General features: G+C 38.5%; 2 protein-coding genes across 2 annotated transcripts in view; one reads left to right on the top strand and one right to left on the bottom strand.

The window, feature by feature from the left end:
• Nucleotides 1-5,961: 5,961 nt before the first annotated feature.
• Nucleotides 5,962-8,100, top strand: LOC311292147 (uncharacterized protein). The gene is made up of 3 exons (XM_084411689.1): nucleotides 5,962-6,055; nucleotides 6,363-6,488; nucleotides 6,703-8,100. Exons 2-3 carry the CDS (start codon nucleotides 6,404-6,406, stop codon nucleotides 7,326-7,328), a joined length of 711 nt encoding a protein of 236 aa, XP_084267815.1. The 5' UTR covers nucleotides 5,962-6,055; nucleotides 6,363-6,403; the 3' UTR covers nucleotides 7,329-8,100.
• A 1,640-nt stretch (nucleotides 8,101-9,740) lies between these two features.
• mov10l1 (Mov10 like RNA helicase 1) overlaps nucleotides 9,741-20,510 on the bottom strand; it is a 31,237-nt gene continuing 20,467 nt past the window's right edge. The window contains exons 15-25 of the mRNA XM_084411390.1: nucleotides 19,998-20,179; nucleotides 19,029-19,175; nucleotides 18,725-18,846; nucleotides 17,379-17,478; nucleotides 17,132-17,278; nucleotides 14,948-15,121; nucleotides 14,720-14,869; nucleotides 12,293-12,400; nucleotides 11,592-11,732; nucleotides 10,174-10,265; nucleotides 9,741-10,074 (exon numbers count right to left, since the gene is read on the bottom strand). Of these exons, the coding sequence (XP_084267516.1) occupies nucleotides 20,174-20,179 (6 nt within the window). The 3' untranslated portion in view covers nucleotides 9,741-10,074; nucleotides 10,174-10,265; nucleotides 11,592-11,732; ... (6 more) ...; nucleotides 19,029-19,175; nucleotides 19,998-20,173. The remainder of the gene's footprint in view (nucleotides 10,075-10,173; nucleotides 10,266-11,591; nucleotides 11,733-12,292; nucleotides 12,401-14,719; nucleotides 14,870-14,947; nucleotides 15,122-17,131; nucleotides 17,279-17,378; nucleotides 17,479-18,724; nucleotides 18,847-19,028; nucleotides 19,176-19,997; nucleotides 20,180-20,510) is intronic.

Genomic DNA, 20,510 nt, shown 5'->3' with positions numbered 1-20,510 from the left:
CGTTATGTGGGCCAGGTAGTTGTTAGCCTGAGCGAGGAAGAGCTTCCATCACCATTTATCATAAGCTTTTACTGTAATGTTGTCAGTGTGAGAAACATGGACAGAAACTGTAGAGTTTAACATGTAGCCTATGTGCTCTTTTTTTTACAGCAACAGCAGAAGTGACAGACCAGGAGGATGAGGGCATACCTGAGGTGTCACAACCATCATGATACAACACTATTTCCACCCAGTGGGAAGATCCATCGTAGACCACAACTATGGTGAACAGCAGGGTGTTGACGAGACAGCCAAAGATGCCACAACACAAACTGAAGATTTCAGCTACTCCATGCTTCAGAGTGATGCCGATTCGTTCCTCTACACTGGAGTCTCACTGGAAACCTTCAACTCTCTTGTTTCCACCTTAGATTGATTTGCTGAAAGGGCTTTTGTTTTGTCAGTGCGTGATCATATACTAATGACACTGATAAAATTGAAATTAAATAGTCTGCTGGGTGACCTTGGTAGGCAGTTTCATGTGCCTCAGAGTGTTGCCAGTAAGGTTATCTCATTCTGGATTGATAAAATGGAGGAGGTCTTGCGCCTTCTTATTATCTGGCTCCCAAAAGAAACCATTAAGGCCACTATGCCAACTGCATTCAAGAAGTGTTTTCCCAACACTACCTGTGTCATTGACTGCAGCGAAAGTTTGTTACAGAAGGCAAAAAATCTTGAGTCCTACAGCCATTACTACTCGCACAACACAATCAAATACCTTGCTGCTGTTGCCCCATGTGCTGTAATCATGTTTATCTCAACTGGATATGGAGGACGTGCCAGTGACAAATATATCACTATGAACTCTGGACTATTTAAAGCCTGGAGACGAAGTCTCGAAGTTCACTGTTCAATGTACAGTGAACATTACTGTGTCATTTGTGCTCCAGATAAACAATTTGGCCATCTTCAGACTGGCACAAAACATGCCTAATTGTACCTGCATGTAATATCCTCGGCTACCTGTTTTCTGAAGTTGTGGTACTCCATCTACTAGCTTGATATCACTGCAGTTATGGTCAGGTTGATCCAAGAGGGTAGAATGGAGTTTACTTGGGACGGGACATTTTGTTTTGAGTAGGACAGATGAGTCAGTTACCCCATCTGGGCTGGCTGACAACCATGGCTCTGTGACACTAACAACGATGCCCCTATGTATAATACTTCTGCCTTGCTCTCGAAGTGCATTACCAGCAACCACCTCATTCTCCTTACCATAATTTGTGGCATAGTTGCCACGAAAGGAGGGGTACAGGTGCTCTGCCATAAACTTATCAGGATTGGTGGATGCTCTAGAAGGAACCTTTTTAGCTGAACTTGCAGTTATTCTCAATTTTCTTGCATTGTGCCACAAATCGGAAGAACTCTGCTCACTTGTTTCAGATTCTAAAGTAGAAGCCTGTGCACTGCTCACTTGAACACACAACTCATAGAAACTTTTACATGTCTCAGAACCGGCATGGGTTTGATGGGGTCTTAAAAATCTTGCATCTAGTGCAGTATTAGCAAGGCTACAGGGTTGCACTACGGGTTTTACACTGTAACACTTGCCCAATAGACTGTTTTTTAACAGGAAAAGTGGCTTTGTTGGGTCTTTGTCTACATTATTTATAAATTCTGCATGTGACATATATTGTGGGGTGTTTGGTAGTGGCTGAGCACCTGACACCCTAATGCTAAATTCATCCCCTGCCCTGTGGTGGCTGAAGTTTATGTCCCTCAGTCGTTTTGGCTCAATGTTCCTGACTGTCCCTGCATTCCACCTGCGCTGCTCATCTGTACATGCAAGCGCTGTCTTCCCGGTAGTAGCACATTCACCTAATACGTTACCAGAGTCTGATCTATATCCATTTGCCGTGTGTTTCAGATTGTGTCATCCCCACATTGCTAAACTGAATGAAAAAAAAAAAAAAACATTCATCAAAAGTGATCTGATCACGTTATTTTTATTAAATCACAGATAAAAACAAAATGAATTTTTTTTTTTTCATACCTTCCAAAGGATAGCTGCTGCATGACTGCACGATCTCCCTAATCCAGCAATACCTGAACATCCGACAGTCTCTATCACCCCCGACTGCTGCAGCATAACCCAAGCAATAAGCTTAGGCTGGTTAGCACTTTGACTCCTGTCTACCTCCGCTTTCAAAGAGACATAGTCTCTCCGTGCTTCAAGTAAAGAAATGCGGCGACTTTATTACTAAAAAAGTAATTGAAGGCCTTGGTGCTTTTGTAATTGCGCATCTCCTCACGATCTACACCCTCCGAAAAGATACAATAATTAATGATGTCAATATGGCTAACTCCTGGCCATAGCTTCATGTCATCCACCCAACCTGTCAGTTTTGAGGGATGTGGCACTCTGATACGGTCGCCTTCACAATCTTTTGAGATTTCATCAGCGGTGTGTAGCCACCGACTACTTCCCATCTTGACCGAACAATTATCTACTACTTTAATTACTACAAACTATCACCGTAGCCTTTACGCTAGTGCTAGCATTATGTAAACAAACACTTCAACCGGAAGTAGAAAGCCATTTAGTCAGTTGAACCCGCTATGAATCATGGGAAATAGAACGGGCGAAGAATCAGATGAATATTCAGGCGCTTTGGTCACTGAAACACCGGGCAATGTGCACAGTCGTTTCTATAGGAAAAAAGTCAAACGGCTATGGAAAATGCGACTTGGAGTGAAGAAGAGATCGTTTCATTCTTACCTTTATAGTTCGAAAAGTTCACTCAGAAAAAAAACGTTATATTACAGTCAGCAATGTGTAATATGAGGATGTCCAATGCTAAAGCCTTTATGTAAACAGGTCACGTGCTGCGTTTTTCCAGTCAGACTCTGACACCGCAAATATGTAAATAAGGACTTTAACTCTGGGTTTAGGAATGTGCAGTGTGAAGCGGCAGCTTATGAATACCCAGGATTAATTAACCCCGGGGTAGGATTCTGTTCACCCAGGGTTTAGAATGACCCAGGGTTAACTATTTCAAGTGTGAAAAGCCCTAAAGAAATACAGAATGACAATATGCTATATGCCAGTGGGCAAGAAAATAATGTCTTTACTGAAAAGATTTAGGCCTACTGTTTTCACAACTTTCTATTAGAAGAATCAGAAATCAAATAAAGTTTTAAGACCTCAAAATCTAAAAAAAAAATAGATAAAAAAATGCTTAGTAATTTTACACGTCAAAAACAAAACATGATTGATTAAATAAACATCACTCTTCTTTCTTATAATGTGTGAAATTACACATTTTCATATAAAGATTCCATCAAAATATTTAAAATGTTTTTCCAGTTATTCTTTGTAGGCTATTGGCATACTTGCAATACTTCACAACCAAGACACATCATGTCTTCACAAATGTCTTAAAGGGATACTCCACTTTTTTCGGAAATAAGCTCATTTTACATCTCCCCCAGAGTTAAACAGTTGAGTTTTACCGTTTTAGAATCCATTCAGCCGAACTCCGGTTCTGACGGTACCACTTTTAGCATAGCTTAGCACAGATCATTGATTCTGATTAGTCCAGTAGCATTTCTTTCAAAATGACCAAAAAGTTTCAATATTTTTCCTATTTAAAACTTGACTCTTCTGTAGTTAAACCGTGTACTAAGATCGACGGAAAATGAAAAGTTGCGATTTTCTAGGCTGATATGGCTAGGAACTACTCTCATTCCAGCGTAATAATCAAGGAACTGTGTGTCTGTACCATGGGTGCAGCAGGCGTAGTGATATGACGCAGCGCCTGAAAATAGTCCCCAGCTCGGTAACTTCTTCCAACGTGACCGGGACTAAGTTTGTCTAACCTATTAGACCTATTTTCAGGCGCTGCGTCATATCATTACGCCTGCTGCACCCATGGTACAGCCGCACAGTTCCTTGATTATTACGCCGGAATGAGAGTAGTTCCTAGTCATATAGGCTTAGAAAATCGCAACTTTTCATTTTCCGTCGATCTTAGTACACGGTTTAACTACAGAAGAGTCAAGTTTTAAATAGGAAAAATATTGAAACTCTTTGGTCATTTTGAAAGAAATGCTACTGGACTAATCAGAATCAATGATCTGTGCTAAGCTATGCTAAAAGTGGTACCGTCAGAACCGGAGTTCGGCTGAATGGATTCTAAAACGGTAAAACTCAACTGTTTAACTCTGGGGGAGATGTAAAATGAGCTTATTTCCGAAAAAAGTGGAGTATCCCTTTAATGTTTTGAGCAAATTGTATTTTTAAGACTCGAAAGAAAAGAAAAGGAACTTATTATAAGACACTTCATTAATTTTATAACAAATTAAAAAATATACCACTCTTTCCCAGTTGATGTTCTCTACACATAAAAAAAAAAAAACTACTATGCTACTATGTCCCTTCATAAACATAATTAGTGATGTGGGGAAACGAATCAACGAATCTTTTCGAATCAATTGAACCAATCGCTTCACAAAATGATTGAGTGTTTCGAAGCGCTGGAAACGGCGCAGACTCGCGACCCCTGCTGGTCAAAACGGTGTAATAATGCAACGAAAACTCAGGCCAAATCTCAAGTACTAACCAACTGCATGAAAACCCATTACAAACCCATTAAACGTTTTAAAGGTGTAATCTATTAAATGAAATGTACAAATCATCTAATGCCATTAAATATGGAGTGTCTTTTTGTTATTTTGTGAACAAATGTGTCATTAAATATCTACAAATGTATTGATCCGAGATCGGCTAAAAACCATACAGACACTGGTTCATGGGTTTGACTCTTTTTTTATTATTTTTTTTTTTATGTATCAAACATAAAGGGTTGAAAACCAGTCACAAATTGCACGGGTATATTTGCAGCAATAGCCAACAATACATTGTGGGTCAAAATTATCGATTTTTCTTTTATGCTAAAAATCATTAGGATATTAAGTAAAGATCATGTTCCAAGAATATATTTTGTAAATTTCCTACCATAAATATATAAAACATTTATTTTTGTGAGTGAATGCAGCACAATCGCGGACAAAAATTAACAACTTTAAAGGAGATTTTCTCAATGTTTCGATTTGTTTGCACCCTCAGATTCCAGATTTTCAAATAGTTGTATCTCGGACAAATATTGTCCTATTCTAACAAACCACACATCAATGGAAAGATTATTTATTCAGTTTTCAAATGATGTATAAATCTAAATTTATAAAAATTGACCCATGTGACTGGTTTTGTGGTCCAGGGTCACATATATGTTAAGTTTCACACACACATGTAATTCATTGAAGTAGTAGCTGTGCCTTTATAGTAACAGCTTATATATTTTAACTGAAATGATTTGGAAGAATCAAGCGCTTATACCTATATGAAGATATAAACTATTTCAAATGTTTTGAGTTTTTTCACATAGGGAAAAATAAATGGATCAGTGTTTCATCCTTATTCCCACAAAAGTGAACCGCTGACATTTCGAAACATATCAAAAATAGTAGTTATGACGTAACGAAGCCTGGTTTACTGAAATCACGTGACTTTTGGCAGTTTGAAACGCGCTCCGATTCACTGGTTCTAAACAAATGATTCGCAAAAGATTCGAAGCTTCATGAATGGCTCCAAAAGCGAGAGCATATTATATTACAGCGCATTCCATAATAAAATACACATTCTTCATACTTAGTGACATCTGTGTAATTAAACAAGTGGCTAACCAAAATAATGTAATTCTTTGCCTAATAACTTATCATAATAAATGGATTCATTTTTGTACATCATATCCTTGCTGTGACAAGTGATATAGCTATGTGGAGATAAGTTGTTTATAAAAAAGATAGTTTGACAGGAATTTTATCAGAGCTGAAGTTAAATTAACTAAATTTACTGTATTGTTTCGTATTTTTTCCCCATATCCATTTAAATATTTAATTTCAGTTAAGCACTGGTCAATAGTTCTACTGGAGACTTTTATTTTGATTTTACTCTTCTTCGCGTGACGTCATAAGCACTGCGCCCGCGTCTTCTCTAATGTCCGCTGGATAAAAGGTTTGTGTTTTCAGCGGTATAAAACCATACAAAACGTTCACAAATGTATACACATTTTGCTCCAACAACTTGGTAATGGTACTACAACTGTTTTGTTTAATAAAATGTTGAAATTAATGTTGGTTGTTATTGATTGTATTTACAATGCATGCGACGTGTTGATAACGTATTTTACCACAAACCTTAACGTCTGAGTGTTATAGTCCTAAGAGCACCCGTAACAGAATACTGTGTTTTGTCTATTTTTCCTTTCGATTTGATCTTCATCCTCGTCTCGATCGCAATCGCTGACCCGTTTCCAAACAAGCAAGAAAAGCCAGAGGTTTGTCGATCGAGATCTGCGTGACGATGGAGTTTATTAAAGTGGAGATTGTGGATCTGACTGATCTGGAACCATTCAGAGTCAAAGAAGAAGAAACCGAGGAACAAAGAGGTCGGTGTCTGGTCCTGAATAGAAAATTTATAGAAATATAAATGATCATGTTGTTGTTTGTATTTGTTTACCATCGTTTGATGCCATTTTATCACATCAATAATCATAGTAAAATAACTCATCTTTTTACCTGCCCTCCAAATGAGGTTCATTTATTCATCATCTTTCACCATTGTTGCTCTTGACTTGATTATCACCGACTTGCTCGTTTCAGACCTGACTGAAGCGGAACAGGAAAGTCAAGACCAGAATGAAGTGGAGAAAAACCAGGAGCCTCAGAGCTTCACATCAGGAGAAAACTCACAAATGACACAAAGTCCAGGGGCCAAAAAGTCGTTTGGATGCCCACATTGTGGAACGAGTTACAAATGTAAAGAAGACCTTAAGGATCACATGACTATCCACAGCGAGAGGCCGTACACGTGCCTTCAGTGTGGGAAGAGTTACACGCAGAAAATCAACCTCCAGAACCACTTGTTAATTCACAACGGAGACAAGCCTTTCACGTGCACTCAGTGCGAAAAGAGCTTCACGCGCAAGGGAGACCTGAAGAAACACATAATATGTCATTTCGGAGAGAAGCCTTTCACGTGCCATCAGTGTGGGAATAATTTCAGACATCAAGGAAACCTCACAAGTCACATGAAAATTCACGTGGGCGAGAAATCGAGCCGAAGTCCTCACAGTGACAAGAAAATTGCGCAAGTGTGCAATTTCAAAACTCCTGTGCTCTATCATGCTGGAGAGATGCCCTTCAAATGTGACCGTTGCGGTCAGAGGTTTATCCTGTCCGCACACTTAAAGAGACACCTGAGATGGCACGCAAAGGAGAAGTCCTGAGCGCCTTGTGCCTCGGCGAGTTTCAAAGAACCATAAAATATACTGTGTGTGTGTGTGTGTGTGTGTGTTGGGTGTGGGAATGCAGCGAGTAACCTGTACCTGAGTTTTCACCCGGTCGTAGAGAAAAGCATCGTTTCAATTAGTGATGGCAAATTTAAGAAAATATTGAGAAATATAAAGAGCAATTTTAGAATATTACAGGGTAGTTTATTAACTTTAGTCACGAAGATTGTGCTTGTTTGTGAAGCGCAAGTCAAAATATTAATTTGGAAACCGAATAACATTGCTTTTGTTTATGTTGGGACTAGCAGTTGTAAATCATATTAATTGTACATACTTTAATTATACAAGAGGGTTGCTAAATAATATTATATCTTCCTCCATGTTAGTTTAAGCATTCAACTGTTGAGAAGTGATGTGTGGAGAACTGAGCGATACTTGCGTGACTATTGCTGAAAATCCCAGATTAAAACACACTTGCTTGCGCATGGTGAGAGAGTGACCGAGCCATTGGCTTAAAAGTTCACACTGTTTATCTATCAAACGAGAAATGAATTGAATTGAGCTGATTAATGGCGCTATATTTTCTTCTCTTGAGGTGCGTTTTAGTTATTAGAAGTGGATTCATTGTTTCCTCATTAAAGAATTTTGCAACATTGATGATTTGATTATATGACTTGTTTTTTTTTCCTCCTGTGTATGACTGTAAAGATGTTCTGAATTAATCTGTATCGTATAAAGTGCTATATAAATAAATGTGACTCAACAAGCAGTGTTGGCTATGTACATGTGATATGCATAAATGCGTTACATTCATCTGGGAAAAGTAATGATCATTGAATGACATTGGATTTGATCCCAGAAAATGTATAACAGATTTCAGGGTAACACAGACCCTACCAAATGCAACATTTGCAGAAATATATATAGGCTATAATCCACAATCCACCACCATATACCAGTAATACAATAAATGTTCTCATTCGACTTTGCTCGTTATAGGTACACTTTTATCTTCTCGCCTTCCATATTGTATGCCTATGAACCAAAAAAATAAAAAATCACATTTATCCTAAATGAAGAGATAACACTGACCAGTCACGTCCAACTCTTGTTCAGCTCTTTTGATAAAGTTGATTAACCAAAGATCATTCAAGTTCTTTTAATAAAATATGAAGCACCGACACCAAAAAAGCATAGTGGGCTTATTTTAATAATATAATATCTTAAATGGTACACATGAACCACTCCAGAGCTCTTATTTGTATTAAAAAATATAATTTTGGCAGTTTATGATGAGCGATTATTCTTTGATTTAAAAGACACTTCTGATGTATCCGAAGGCTTTGTAAAATATGTTGCGTGTTCAGGCTCAATGGTCTCTTTAGCCTTCAATGATTGCTAAGAAATTCATTAATATATTGTCTTATTTTCTCATGCAGGTCCATAAGAGCTTTCGTCCATGAAAATTTGCACGTGTGGCATTAGGTGACAGAAAAATTCTATGTAATTCCTTGAAAAATCACTGATAAAAAAATAAATTGGAATAAGTCATTATGGAATGAGCCCTTTCAGACTCAAAGAATCATAATTTAATAATGGTCATAATTAATTTTTTTACAGTACATATAGCCAGATGACAATTCTTAAAAAGTCCACGTATAATATATATATTTTTTTTTCTAGAGGCATTTGCAATCGAGTGGCACAGACCACCATAATTAATTTCAATTGAAGATTTGAATGGTCTAATACTGTTCTGAAGTTTGGATGGTATCACATGACAGAAACCATGAAAAGCTACAGAAAAAATCATGTCCACTGGAACGAATGAGGGTCTGAAAGTGTTAATATTCAACTATTTACTGATTGCCACTGTATTAAGTCGCTGACCATTTATAGAATGATTTTATCTAAAGTAACACAGCAATTATGATTTTTGGGCCTTATAGGATGTCTGGGAACGTACATAGAAGCGTATTTCCGAAGCTAAATAGAAATCATGAAAAATCAGACACTTTAAAGGGTTCAGTAACCTTGCTCAAGCATCAGATCTGCATCAAGCTAACATGCTTAAAGCTCGACTCCTTGTAAAAACTAGATTCAGTGCTGCTTTATCACGACCCAAAACGGATTGTTAAATTAGAAAATGTTTTCAAAGTCAGTGCCATCAATCTCTGATAACCTTGAGCACATCTGTATATTCAGATTTGTTAAGAATTGCAGAATACCATGTACACCACACCTGGCCAATAATGATAAAAAAGTTGACTGTTACTGATTGCTTTAGATGATGGTCAGGCAATAAAGTTAAGACCACCAATACTTTGGTAGAGAACTAAACAGAAGATCATCTCAAATGTAAAAACGTCACCTTCTGGAAGTATGGAACAGATGAACACTTACAATTAATACTTGCTGAAATGATTTTAATAAACACATTTCAAGGAACATAACAGAAAATCAACACTGGCTCTCACAGTGCAGTGCCTCAACACCGCCCCATCCAGCCAGAGGCACGACAAACAAATCTCGGGAAGTTTGAGTCAGAACTACTTGTTCTGGGAACTAGGAAGACGCATTTCTATTCTTCCGCTCATGCAGGTCTAGTGTGGTCTTTCAGTGAGGGATTTATATGTTAATAAGCATTATTTATTTAATACAAAACAATCGTGGAATAATTATCCAATCTTGCTGGTCCAAGTTCAGGCCATTTCGTGATTTCTAGGTTCCTTCGGGGAGAATCCTGTAAAACATTAACAGCATTAAGTGATGCAACCATTTATTCCTGACCCAGAAAGACATGAGTAGTTCTTGAATGTTGACAAAAACCAAACGAGCAAACCTTGCAGAGGCCCGTAGACTCACTGGAGGGTCACAGCCCACGAACGCTCGGTTATCATACGAGTACTGCAGCAAAGCACTGAAGCACGGGTCCTGCGGGAATAGATGCACACACACACACACACACACACACACACACACACACGCACGCACGCATTTAGACAAACACTACGAGAAGGACCAAATGAAACCGTATGCCAGGCACCATCAACAATCCAGAATTATCTCTTCAATAGTTTTTATTACACAAACACATTTTAAAGCATTAATAGTGTAGTCAAATAAAATTAAAATCTGTAAATTATCAGTATCATAGTGAACTTGCTCTTCTATATCTTCAAAATATGGCATTCAGAAGCACAAGAACCAATCTCCTTTACCCCTGCTAGATATATTACCATGGTCTTTTTTTGTGAAAAAGAATGAGGTTTGTCTAGATAGTGAATGTAAGACTAGTTAAAATTGCAGCAAGACGTTATTCCATTACTCTATTCAGAAGCTTGTTGTGATTTTATATGTTTGATATTTCTATATTTTTACTGCCTTGCGGAATGTCATACTAAACTACTTTTTTTGTAGAGCAAGTGTTAACTCTTGAATAAAAAGACAATGAACTGCTGTATAACAGAAATGAATAAATAAATAAGAAATCAGGTCAAACAAAAGTCGTCATGATTCCTTTAAACCGGTTCATGGCAGCCCTGATCTACTGCTCAGGATCTATAGAGTGGTGCAGGCATGACATCACTGTAGCGAGTTGCATTTTAGCTCTTCCGGTTCCATCGTCCCGACGTCAGTGGGTTTTTTGAATGGGGTTTTGGTTAAAAGGCTGAAATAAGGTCTGTGGAGAACACAAGCTCAAGACACCTTTACACGTTTTATTCTACGACATTAAATACATCAGTATGACCCCACTCGTGATTTTTTGAAGCTGTTACATGTCTTGAAAAAGGCGGTTGCTAAGAAGTGGCTAATGAGACAGTCGAGGAGATTAAACATCATCAGACGAACAGTTAAACTCAGTCCGCTTTTACAGCAGCGTTATGCTTATAATTGTGCTTGTAAACTATTCTAACTCAAACACACTGGGAAAATGTTTTTAGATAAAAACTGAAAGATTTGTCGGAAGCTTAGTGATGGTGACGCTGAAGTCTTGAGACCGCGGTGTGGTTCGTTTATAGCCTTTAGCTTTTTACTTCTGGCGACTGCATTTAGGCTTCAAAATTCATAAAAGTTGTGTACATCTGTGATAATTATCTTGATGGACAAAACAAGTATCATAAACTTTTGTTGATCACAGAGCTCTATACTGAGTTGACAGAACGTTTATAGAGTGGAGCGCCCCTCATTGGATTCGTTTTTGCATATCCATACAAAAGACATTCAGTTACTGTAAGTAAACAGGGCTTTAAATCTCACCTTGATTAAAATGTGTGGGTTTCCGATAACAATGAGGAGAGCTTTGGCTCGTGTAATGGCAACATTGAAACGCTTTGGGTTGGAGAGAAATCCCAGCACGTTTTGCAGTTCTTCATTCAGCAAGGACTCATTGGACCGGACCTACAGTTTAAAAAAAAGAAAAAAAAAAAAAAAGAAGAGAAAAGTCTTTAGAAGAAAGACAAATCTGAACAGCTGTCACTTGAAATAGACCACTTCAAACATTTCTTCTAAACATTCATTATAATACAGTAGCTGTTTTACCAGTTTCACCAGATTTATTAGGATTTTCTTAGTTTGTGCGCAAACCCTGAGCAGTACGGTAAAGTGTACAATAAATAAAAAAATCATCTTCATGGTTCTTGTTTTACTCCGATTTTGTTTGTCAGTCTGGTTGTTAAAAATGGCACTGCATATGATTTATCTTGTTTTAATTTTTTACATCACAAAAAACAGCTGTTTTAACAGCAATGTGTAGAATTTTTATCATATATTAAATATTTAATATATTTTTATATTCACTGTATCTAGTACTTGTATAATGGGCTATATAAAGATAAAATGCAACTTCCTCTATACAATAAAGATGGCCTCAGTTTCTCCCAAATTAGTAAAAGTAGGTCTCTGGAAATACTGTGGAAAAGTTCTGAATCTAAAGTACCCGCCCAGGAAGGGCTTTTTACCGTTGACAGGATCATGATGAGGAACTCCTGACCCTGAAACTCTTCCACTGAGCCCACCTTCACATCTCCCAGACCCACTCTGTGGAGCAGCACACGGATCTTCTCCACCTGACAACACACACACACACACACACACACACACACACACACACACACACACACACACACATGAAATCTGGGTTTGGTATCTGGAAAGCTCATTCTCTCATGATAGCTAGTCTAAATATGGTAATTTCCTATTCAGAGCTCACCAATAGGGAGAAACTAAAGGCCGATCTACCCCACAAGGTGAAATTTCATTGGCTAACGAAGATTTAAGTCCATTTCTGGTACCCTGATTTGTCAAAACGTGATGTGTCCCGCTAGTTTACCACAGACTGAGACATCAATGCGGTAGAGATGAGAAAACAGAATTTCCATGCAAAAGCATCAAAAAAGAGACGCAAGCAGCTATCTATAGCTCGAAAAAGTAAGGAAAGTACATGCAAAAAAGATTCTATTTGCGAGAAAATAGACGTTTATAGTGCATCGAAGCGCAAAATACATGCAATGAATAACGATAAGAATATCCCCGTGGATTTCAGCCCAGTTACACAGCAGTGGCTAATAATGCACATCTCGCGTTTGAACGAGTTGATTGAAGAATTGATTTGTCCAAATCGGATGTCAGATGCTCTACAAATAAACACAGATCCCCAAAATCAAGGGTTTTGTAGCAGTCTGTTGCTAGAGTGAAAATGGGTTCAGAAAAAGTGTTTTCTCATCCTCACGTCTACAGGAGTCATCAAGGAGTGATGTAGCTTTTGATATAAATGTAAGAATGATTCTGTTAGCACACGAGTTAGGACTGGGATATGCTGCTCTAAACAAAATATCCAAAATGTTGGGTATCCCTTTACTGCACCTGAAGTTATTTCAGAGACAGAACTGGAGAGTGACAGGTAAAGTCAGCCAGTTAGAAGTTGTCCAGCAATGTAAGAGGTTTTTCAGAAAATGTATGGTAGGCCTACCATATTTCCACTGTACAATGAATGAATAACAAGTTAATTATTCAGCCTGATTTATGCTTACATTTACAATTTATTGTGTAATACTTAGATTAGCACTTATATATGTACATTTTGATAGATCGAACAGTCTTTTTATAAACTACACTTTTACTTCCAGTGGCAGAGATCGAGCGAGGCTTGGAGTCATTAGGAAAGGCCAAAGAGCAGATCAGACAGACGTATGGAGACGTGGCAGAAATTCTGAGGGAACATAAGTGTGTCTTTTGATGGGACTTGCCAGAAAAGGGGCTATACTTCACACTATCACAAAGAAACATCACAGAGGAAGAGTGCAACACATGGAAAGAAATGCACAATGACTGTATACAAATAACTGGTTCCAGCAAAGCCGTGGAGCAGGAATCATCAGCTGCTTTCTGATGGAGACAGTGCAGCGTTTAAGGAGGTTGTTGCACTGAATCCTTATCCAGGAAATGAAATAACAAAACTGGAATGCATCAACCATGCACATAAACGTATGGGTACAGCTCTAAGAAAACTTAGTGCACAGGGGGAATTGGGTGGGAAAGGAGCAGGCAAGCGCTCAGCTGCAAAATGTAATAGCTTGCAAAATTATTACAGAGGGGCAATACTTAATAATCAGGGCAATGTAGAACAAACGAGAACTGCTACTTGGGCTAGCCTCCTTGTCACTCCATGTCAACTGACGAGAATCCCCTGCAGAACAGATGTAAACCCCCATGGTGCTGGTACAGGAAAGCAGAGGAAAATGGTTTGACACCAGAGAGTCACAATGAGTATGCAGGTTGCTCTCTGACAAAAGAGGTTGGCAAAAAGCTTATTCCTTTATATCATAGGATGTCCAGCGATAGGCTATTCATAAATTGCTTCATAAATACAGTAAGCTTGGAACTAACTATATCACAAATCATATTGTTTACATCAACGATACATATCGTCGCATTTTCATATCACAATATCTCGATTTGACTGTCGTTACACCCCTACTCCTTTATAATATAATATAATATAATATAATATAGTGATCAAGCAGATCTGATCTTCAGCCAATTTAGGGGACAGCGCATTTACACTGGTCAACATCAAGTGGCTTCTGTATCTGGAAAACTGATCCTATCTCCGTTTCCCACACAATATTTAAAACATATATTTTTAATATTTAAGTCTATAATGGAAAAAATGGCCCTGGTTTAAAGTCAACCTGAAGTGATGAGGTTTCTTTTAAAAACTATTTTCCGTCATGGGGCTATGCATTTCAAATCTCGTAAAACAAGGAGGGGGAGGTTGCAAATAATAACACATTGCATCGATGTCAAACAAAACAGTAAAGAGACATAGGGTCTGAAATCGTGGCCAGATGGTGAGAAAACTGTCCATCTGCAGTACAGATACTCACCTGCTTTTTATAGGGCGCGATGACGCCGATGTCTGTAGCTGGTATGGGGTTGTAGAGTCTCTTTGCTAGCTGGCAACAGTACATCATGACCTGCACTGCCTCCGCAGGATTAAACCATGATGGATTACTGCCCTCCCTCATCTCAGTGCCCTTCAAAACACAGTCGACATGTACAGCAGACAAAAACACATGCAGGGCCTGTGAAGTGACATTTAAGCCTTTACTTACCCGAACTCCATGAAAAATAAAGGGGAAGCCCTTAGTTGGAAGTCTGTTCCAGTGGCAGAGAGCATCCACCACAGCTCTCTGAGAGCGCACACACAACTCGCCCGCGTAAAAGAGTCGTGAAGGCAACTCCAGCAGAGCCTCGTGGGAGCGGTAGTTGTAGACCAGCTTAGTCACCTACAAAACAAGGATTGAACTAGATTCAACAAAGGGGAGGTTTTGTGATGGAGAGCCTGGGAAGCGGTTCCCCATCACAGGATCTGAACAGAGCCACTCGTTCATTGCTTTATCCACTCTTGTAGTATTACTCATTTGGAGTAGTACTACAAGCCTAAATTAAATCGGTTCATCACAGAAAGCGATCGAGACCCTTCAGAAAACTTTTCACAATCTCTTTATGAACTTTTTGAAGTGTCAAAATGGTAGTTGCGTAGCTGTCAATGGAGGAACAGAAAGCTGTCATAGTCCAACAAAAAGATCTTCATTTGTGTTTCGAAGGTGAAAGTCTTGCGGGTTTGGAACGACATGAGAATGAGTAATTAATGACAGAATTATCATTTTTGGGTGAACTATCACTTTAAATGTTTTTGTTGATTTCGAATCATGATGTGTCAATTTAAGGTTCTTGAAAGAGCTGCTGGAGAGCATGAAGCTGCAGCTGCCAGGCGATAATTTAAACACTGAAATTAGTCTAGAGAATGGACCATTTATATGCCTCATTTTTAAATAAAAATTTAAAAGTGATGTCATTTTTCCCCCCAATGTTACCTTCTTATATCTCAGCTTAAAGGTCCCGTTCTATGTGATCCCATGTTTCAAACTTTAGTTAGTGTGTAATGTTGTTGTTAGAGTATAAATAATATCTGTAAAATTATAAAGCTCAAAGTTCAATGCCAAGCGAGATATTTTATTTAACAGAAGTTGACTACAAAAAACGGCTGGATTGGACTACACCCCTCTACATCCTGCTTTAATGATGTCACTAGAACCGTAACCTCCGCCCACAGGAACACAGGCATATTGATGACGAAATGTCAACAGACGTGGTTGATGTTTATCTATAATCGGATACCGCAAAAGTTTAATTCGAAGTTGTTAGTTTGCTCTGTCCATTTCACCACGGACTGTTTTTCTAACCTGGAATAATATCAAGCAGACTTCTCTCAGCGTTTCATACTGACGAAGGGGACTATTTCAACTATATTCCAGCAAGCGGTAAGTAGTGATTTAATATGGAAGTAGCGATCACTCTTCACATCGTTCGTTTCTCTTAGTAGGATGAAAATAATCTTACTTAAACTGTGATTAATATACAGAAAGCGATCAAAGAACAATCCCTTTCCAATCGACCAAGCTGTCAATCACACAGCGCGAGTTTATCTGGACACTTGCCAAAACTCGTTATGAAATCAATGACGCTGTTACACTGCACAACGAAGGTCTTACTGTATTTATATGCCTCATGTTTGCATTGGTGAAATCATTAGTGATAGTGCAGAAACTGCGTTGCAATGATAAGATCTTTCACGCGATCAACAGGCTGTCATCTGCTCAGTGCTCATCACTGCAACCTTTTATGTGATGGTAATAGATCTAAATACTTAAACTTCTCATGATTTGTTAATCCAGATAGCTGTAATAGTAAAAACGTATAATAGCTGTAATAGTAAAAGTTTTCCAGATAGTTCCACATTTAATGCCAGATATTTCATATGCAAGCATGTCAGCCAATCACAGCAGAGGGCGTTTACACTGAAGTCTCTCAGCAGACACGCCCCTTCAAACAGAGTGTTCAAACCAGGGAATGAAATCAGACTAGGAAATATGCCTTTTATTTCTAAATTATAACAATTTTTGATCTAAAAAACATACTAACATTATAAGGGCACCCCTGGAAACATTATAAAATAATAAAAATAATCCATGGAATGGGACCTTTAAAATGCAGAGACATCTGCAAGTAAGCCATTTGTAGGCTCATTCCTTTAGGCTTTAAGACCAGATTTAATTAAATGGATTGTAAGTGAATTTTCAGTCATAATTTAAAACAGTGAAATGACTTGATATATTTCAAACATGTGAATGTCTGTAGACCACATTATTTTGTGTGGTAACTGACAGCATTTAACTCAGAATATTGCTTTATATCACTCAAACAAACAGTAATCATTAGTGATATCTCCTGACCAGCAGGGGGTTGTAGCCTCTCTCGCTGCAGCAGTAGAGCGGATTTCCCATCAGCCTCTCGAGAAGAGAAACCCCTAGTCCAAACACAGCAGCAAGTCTCGACTTCACCACTGGCCCCAGTTGCTTTGGATCACCAGCAAGCACAATCTATTGAATAAAGATGGGTAAAAGTCAGAGGATATAGGCTAATAAACAGTATAGCTCAATATAGTTCCAAAGGGTCAACACAAACATTGTCAAGTCTCACCTGCCCACTTGCCTCAGACAGCAAACCCAGAGGGATCAGAGTTTCAGGTTCAGTGGCCTGACCAGCCTCATCCACAAACACATGGGTAAAATGACCAACCCTAAAAAAAATAAAAATGCAACAAATTCAAACCTCAATGGTTCTTTGCATGGCATGTGGCATGATGCCATTGTGCAAGAACCAATGACATACTAATTTGAGAGTGAATAACCCTTATATTTCAATCAGTATACAAACCGAGTCATCTGGATTACTTTTACGATATCTTTATGTCCTTTTCAGAGGATGAAATTCTTGGACCCCATTAGATATGTTTACATTAGGGCATTTCGATATTTTGTTTTTCTGCAATATCTGTTGCGATATGAAAACTTTCACCAGATGACTTTGGAAATAATTAAGCATTCTAGAGTGATTGGGGTGATTTTGTAGGGGACTGAATCTGCATAGAAAATAATAAAATTACAAGCCTAGATAAATACAATAGAACAAAGATACAAATGAAATAAACAGTGCTTTATGTTTTTCAGGTAAGTCTAACAGTATTCAGGTACAGGGATTGAATAATCAAATGTAAAATAACACTGCATAGTCTTCACTGAATAAATTAAATATAATTAATCTTTGTTAAAGCTACACAATCGATTTTCTCTATGTATTTTGTTGGTTGATTAACATGAATGACAGCATGACATATACAAGCAGGAATATTAGGCTGCTGTCACTTTAAGACCGAATGCACAGATAAGCCATAATCGACTGCGTTTACTAGAATACTCACGAGTCAAGAAGGACATTTTTACATAATTTTTGCGTGTGTGTGTTCGTTCAAGCTTATTATTGCACTCGAACGGTTTAAAAATCGCTTGAATGTTTAAACTGACAGGACCTAAAACACTTTCCTTCTATGACGGTTAAACTTTGCAATTAATCCAAGACTCACGTGCGTTTCGAAACATGGTTCCTGGTCTGTACGGATCAACTATGATCCCTATACTTCGTACATCCTGCTATGTGACTATCGCGGATGCGCACACCATGATATAGATGCTAAAATGATATATCGCGGTTTTGGATTCTGAAAGCTCTGTTTATATGACCCCCAGTCCGATCACATTTACATTACATGCATTCCGCACAAAACTTCAGCGCATGTGCCATATTCACAGGTCAGTCGCTACATTCATAACCGGAGTGAATGATGACAGCATTCTCATTTGTGAACCAGCCCATTTAAGTGTGGTTTAAGTGTCAGAATAAAGCACATTAGTTTCTGAAGTATATTTAAGAACAGAGCCATTAAGTGCACAGTATGCAATAAAGGCCCTTAAATATCAGCGTCTTACCGTAGACCAATCTGGTAGAACATTCCAGCACTGGAACAAGTGCAAACAACAATACGATGAAAACTGGCATGTCGAATATCTTCTCCAGCTCTTGCGTACTGACGCAACTCCTCTGGCATAGACTGTAGAGCACAAAATATGATCACAATAAATAAAATGCTTTACTAACCCAGGTCTGTAAAGACCAGAAGGTCCTTTAGTCTAAGTGTTAGAATCAGTGTAGAATCGTGAGATGGGAGAGAACGACCGAATGAGAAACGCATTAAAACAACAGGCTGCAGTTCCAGCTGGAGACACAACGCACCTCTTCTGGCCTGCAGGTGGCGTTAACACGAGCCAGACTGGCAGTGTTCAAGTATCCGCTGTGGTGCAGGCGCGTGCAGACGAGGTCAGCGGCGCTGTTGGAGGGGGTGCACACCAGCACACGACTGCAGGGGATGCGGTGATGCACCTGCACACACACACACAATCTGACCTCAAGACAAACTCAACAAAATACACAATGTATACTACAAACAGTGCTGAGAGATTAGGAATTCAGTGATGAATTATTCATTTCCAACCCAACCAATTTATTGCCATGAAAAATGCCAAACAGCAACGCTTGCTCAAGAGTTCACTATTGCAGGTCATTTATTGTTGTGGGGTTTGTCTTTTGACAACTTGCACAGATTGCATTGCAATTAACTACTTGTCCACATAATGTTTATGTACATTATTGTGCTTTGATGTGAGAGAAAAAACATGTAATCTTGGAACGGAAAACGGAAATGTAATCATATGTTCTAATAAAGCAGCAAATGATGACTCGTGTCAGTTTCCTGTATTCTTTCTGACTCAGCTTTACATTAATGTTATAATAAAGAGAAATATACTCGTTTAGTGACAAATTGTGCAAACTAGTGATCGTTTATATGAATGCGTATTTGCTGAATATCGACAGTATATGAGAAAGTATTACAGTGTTTGCCTTTCGATTAACAATTAAAGGAAGCCAATTCTGTTTAATAGTCTAATAATTTTGTAAGACAGAACTTTAAAGACAATAAGCTAATGAAGACAGAGAATGGGACGTCCTGTGCATCTATGTACTTTCAAAATAAAAGTCCTGCTTCAGACACTAATAGGTTTAAAAATGCCAAATATCAGCCGACCTCTAGAGCACACTTAAGCATTATGCAATCCTTAAACATTTATTAATAGAATTTGTTTTAAAAGAATTTGCTCTGCCTCGCAGATTTCCAGGCACATGCACAAACTGTATTGCAACTACCTGCAGAACAGCTTCTATGAGTGTAATGGTTTTGCCTGTGCCAGGAGGCCCAAACAGGATGTAGGGCGTGGGTCGACACTCTCCACTCAGAATCCGTTTAATGGCCTCTTTCTGGGCAGAATTCAGCTGAACGTTGAAGAACTGGCCAGGGTTTGGGATGCGTTTTCCAGACAATGTCAAATCTGAAAAAGCATAGATTTGTCTCAAATCACATAATGACAAATTCCGAAGGAAATATATCTGCCAGCAGCAAGAGCCACAATAAAAACAAGATTATTGATTAGTATGCTAAGTTAACATAGCACAGGGAAAACAAACACACACACACGGTCCACTTCAGAAAGGTGAACGCTAAGTGGCACTGTCTTCAAACTTGTCAGGGACCTTCAGGACATGCTGACTATGATCTCTACCAAATTTTGTGCCGATGCATCAAAGTAAAAAAAAAAAAAAAAAAAAAGCCACATTGGTATTGTGTTCAGCATGAACCACAGAACACATAGGCAGATCATG

This window comes from Rutilus rutilus (assembly GCF_951802725.1).
Source record: "Rutilus rutilus genome assembly, chromosome: 6".
NCBI classification, from domain to species: domain Eukaryota; kingdom Metazoa; phylum Chordata; class Actinopteri; order Cypriniformes; family Leuciscidae; genus Rutilus; species Rutilus rutilus.
The sequence above is the reverse complement of the archived record's forward strand: the minus strand, read 5'-3'. Positions and strand labels throughout refer to the sequence as shown.

Coding starts and splice junctions, on each gene's coding strand:
- LOC311292147 (XM_084411689.1), top strand. CDS start 6,404: ATGGAGTTTATTAAAGTGGAGATTGTGGATCTGACTGATCTGGAACCA. Junction 6,489..6,702: donor AGAAACCGAGGAACAAAGAG/GTCGGTGTCTGG, acceptor TGCTCGTTTCAG/ACCTGACTGAAGCGGAACAG.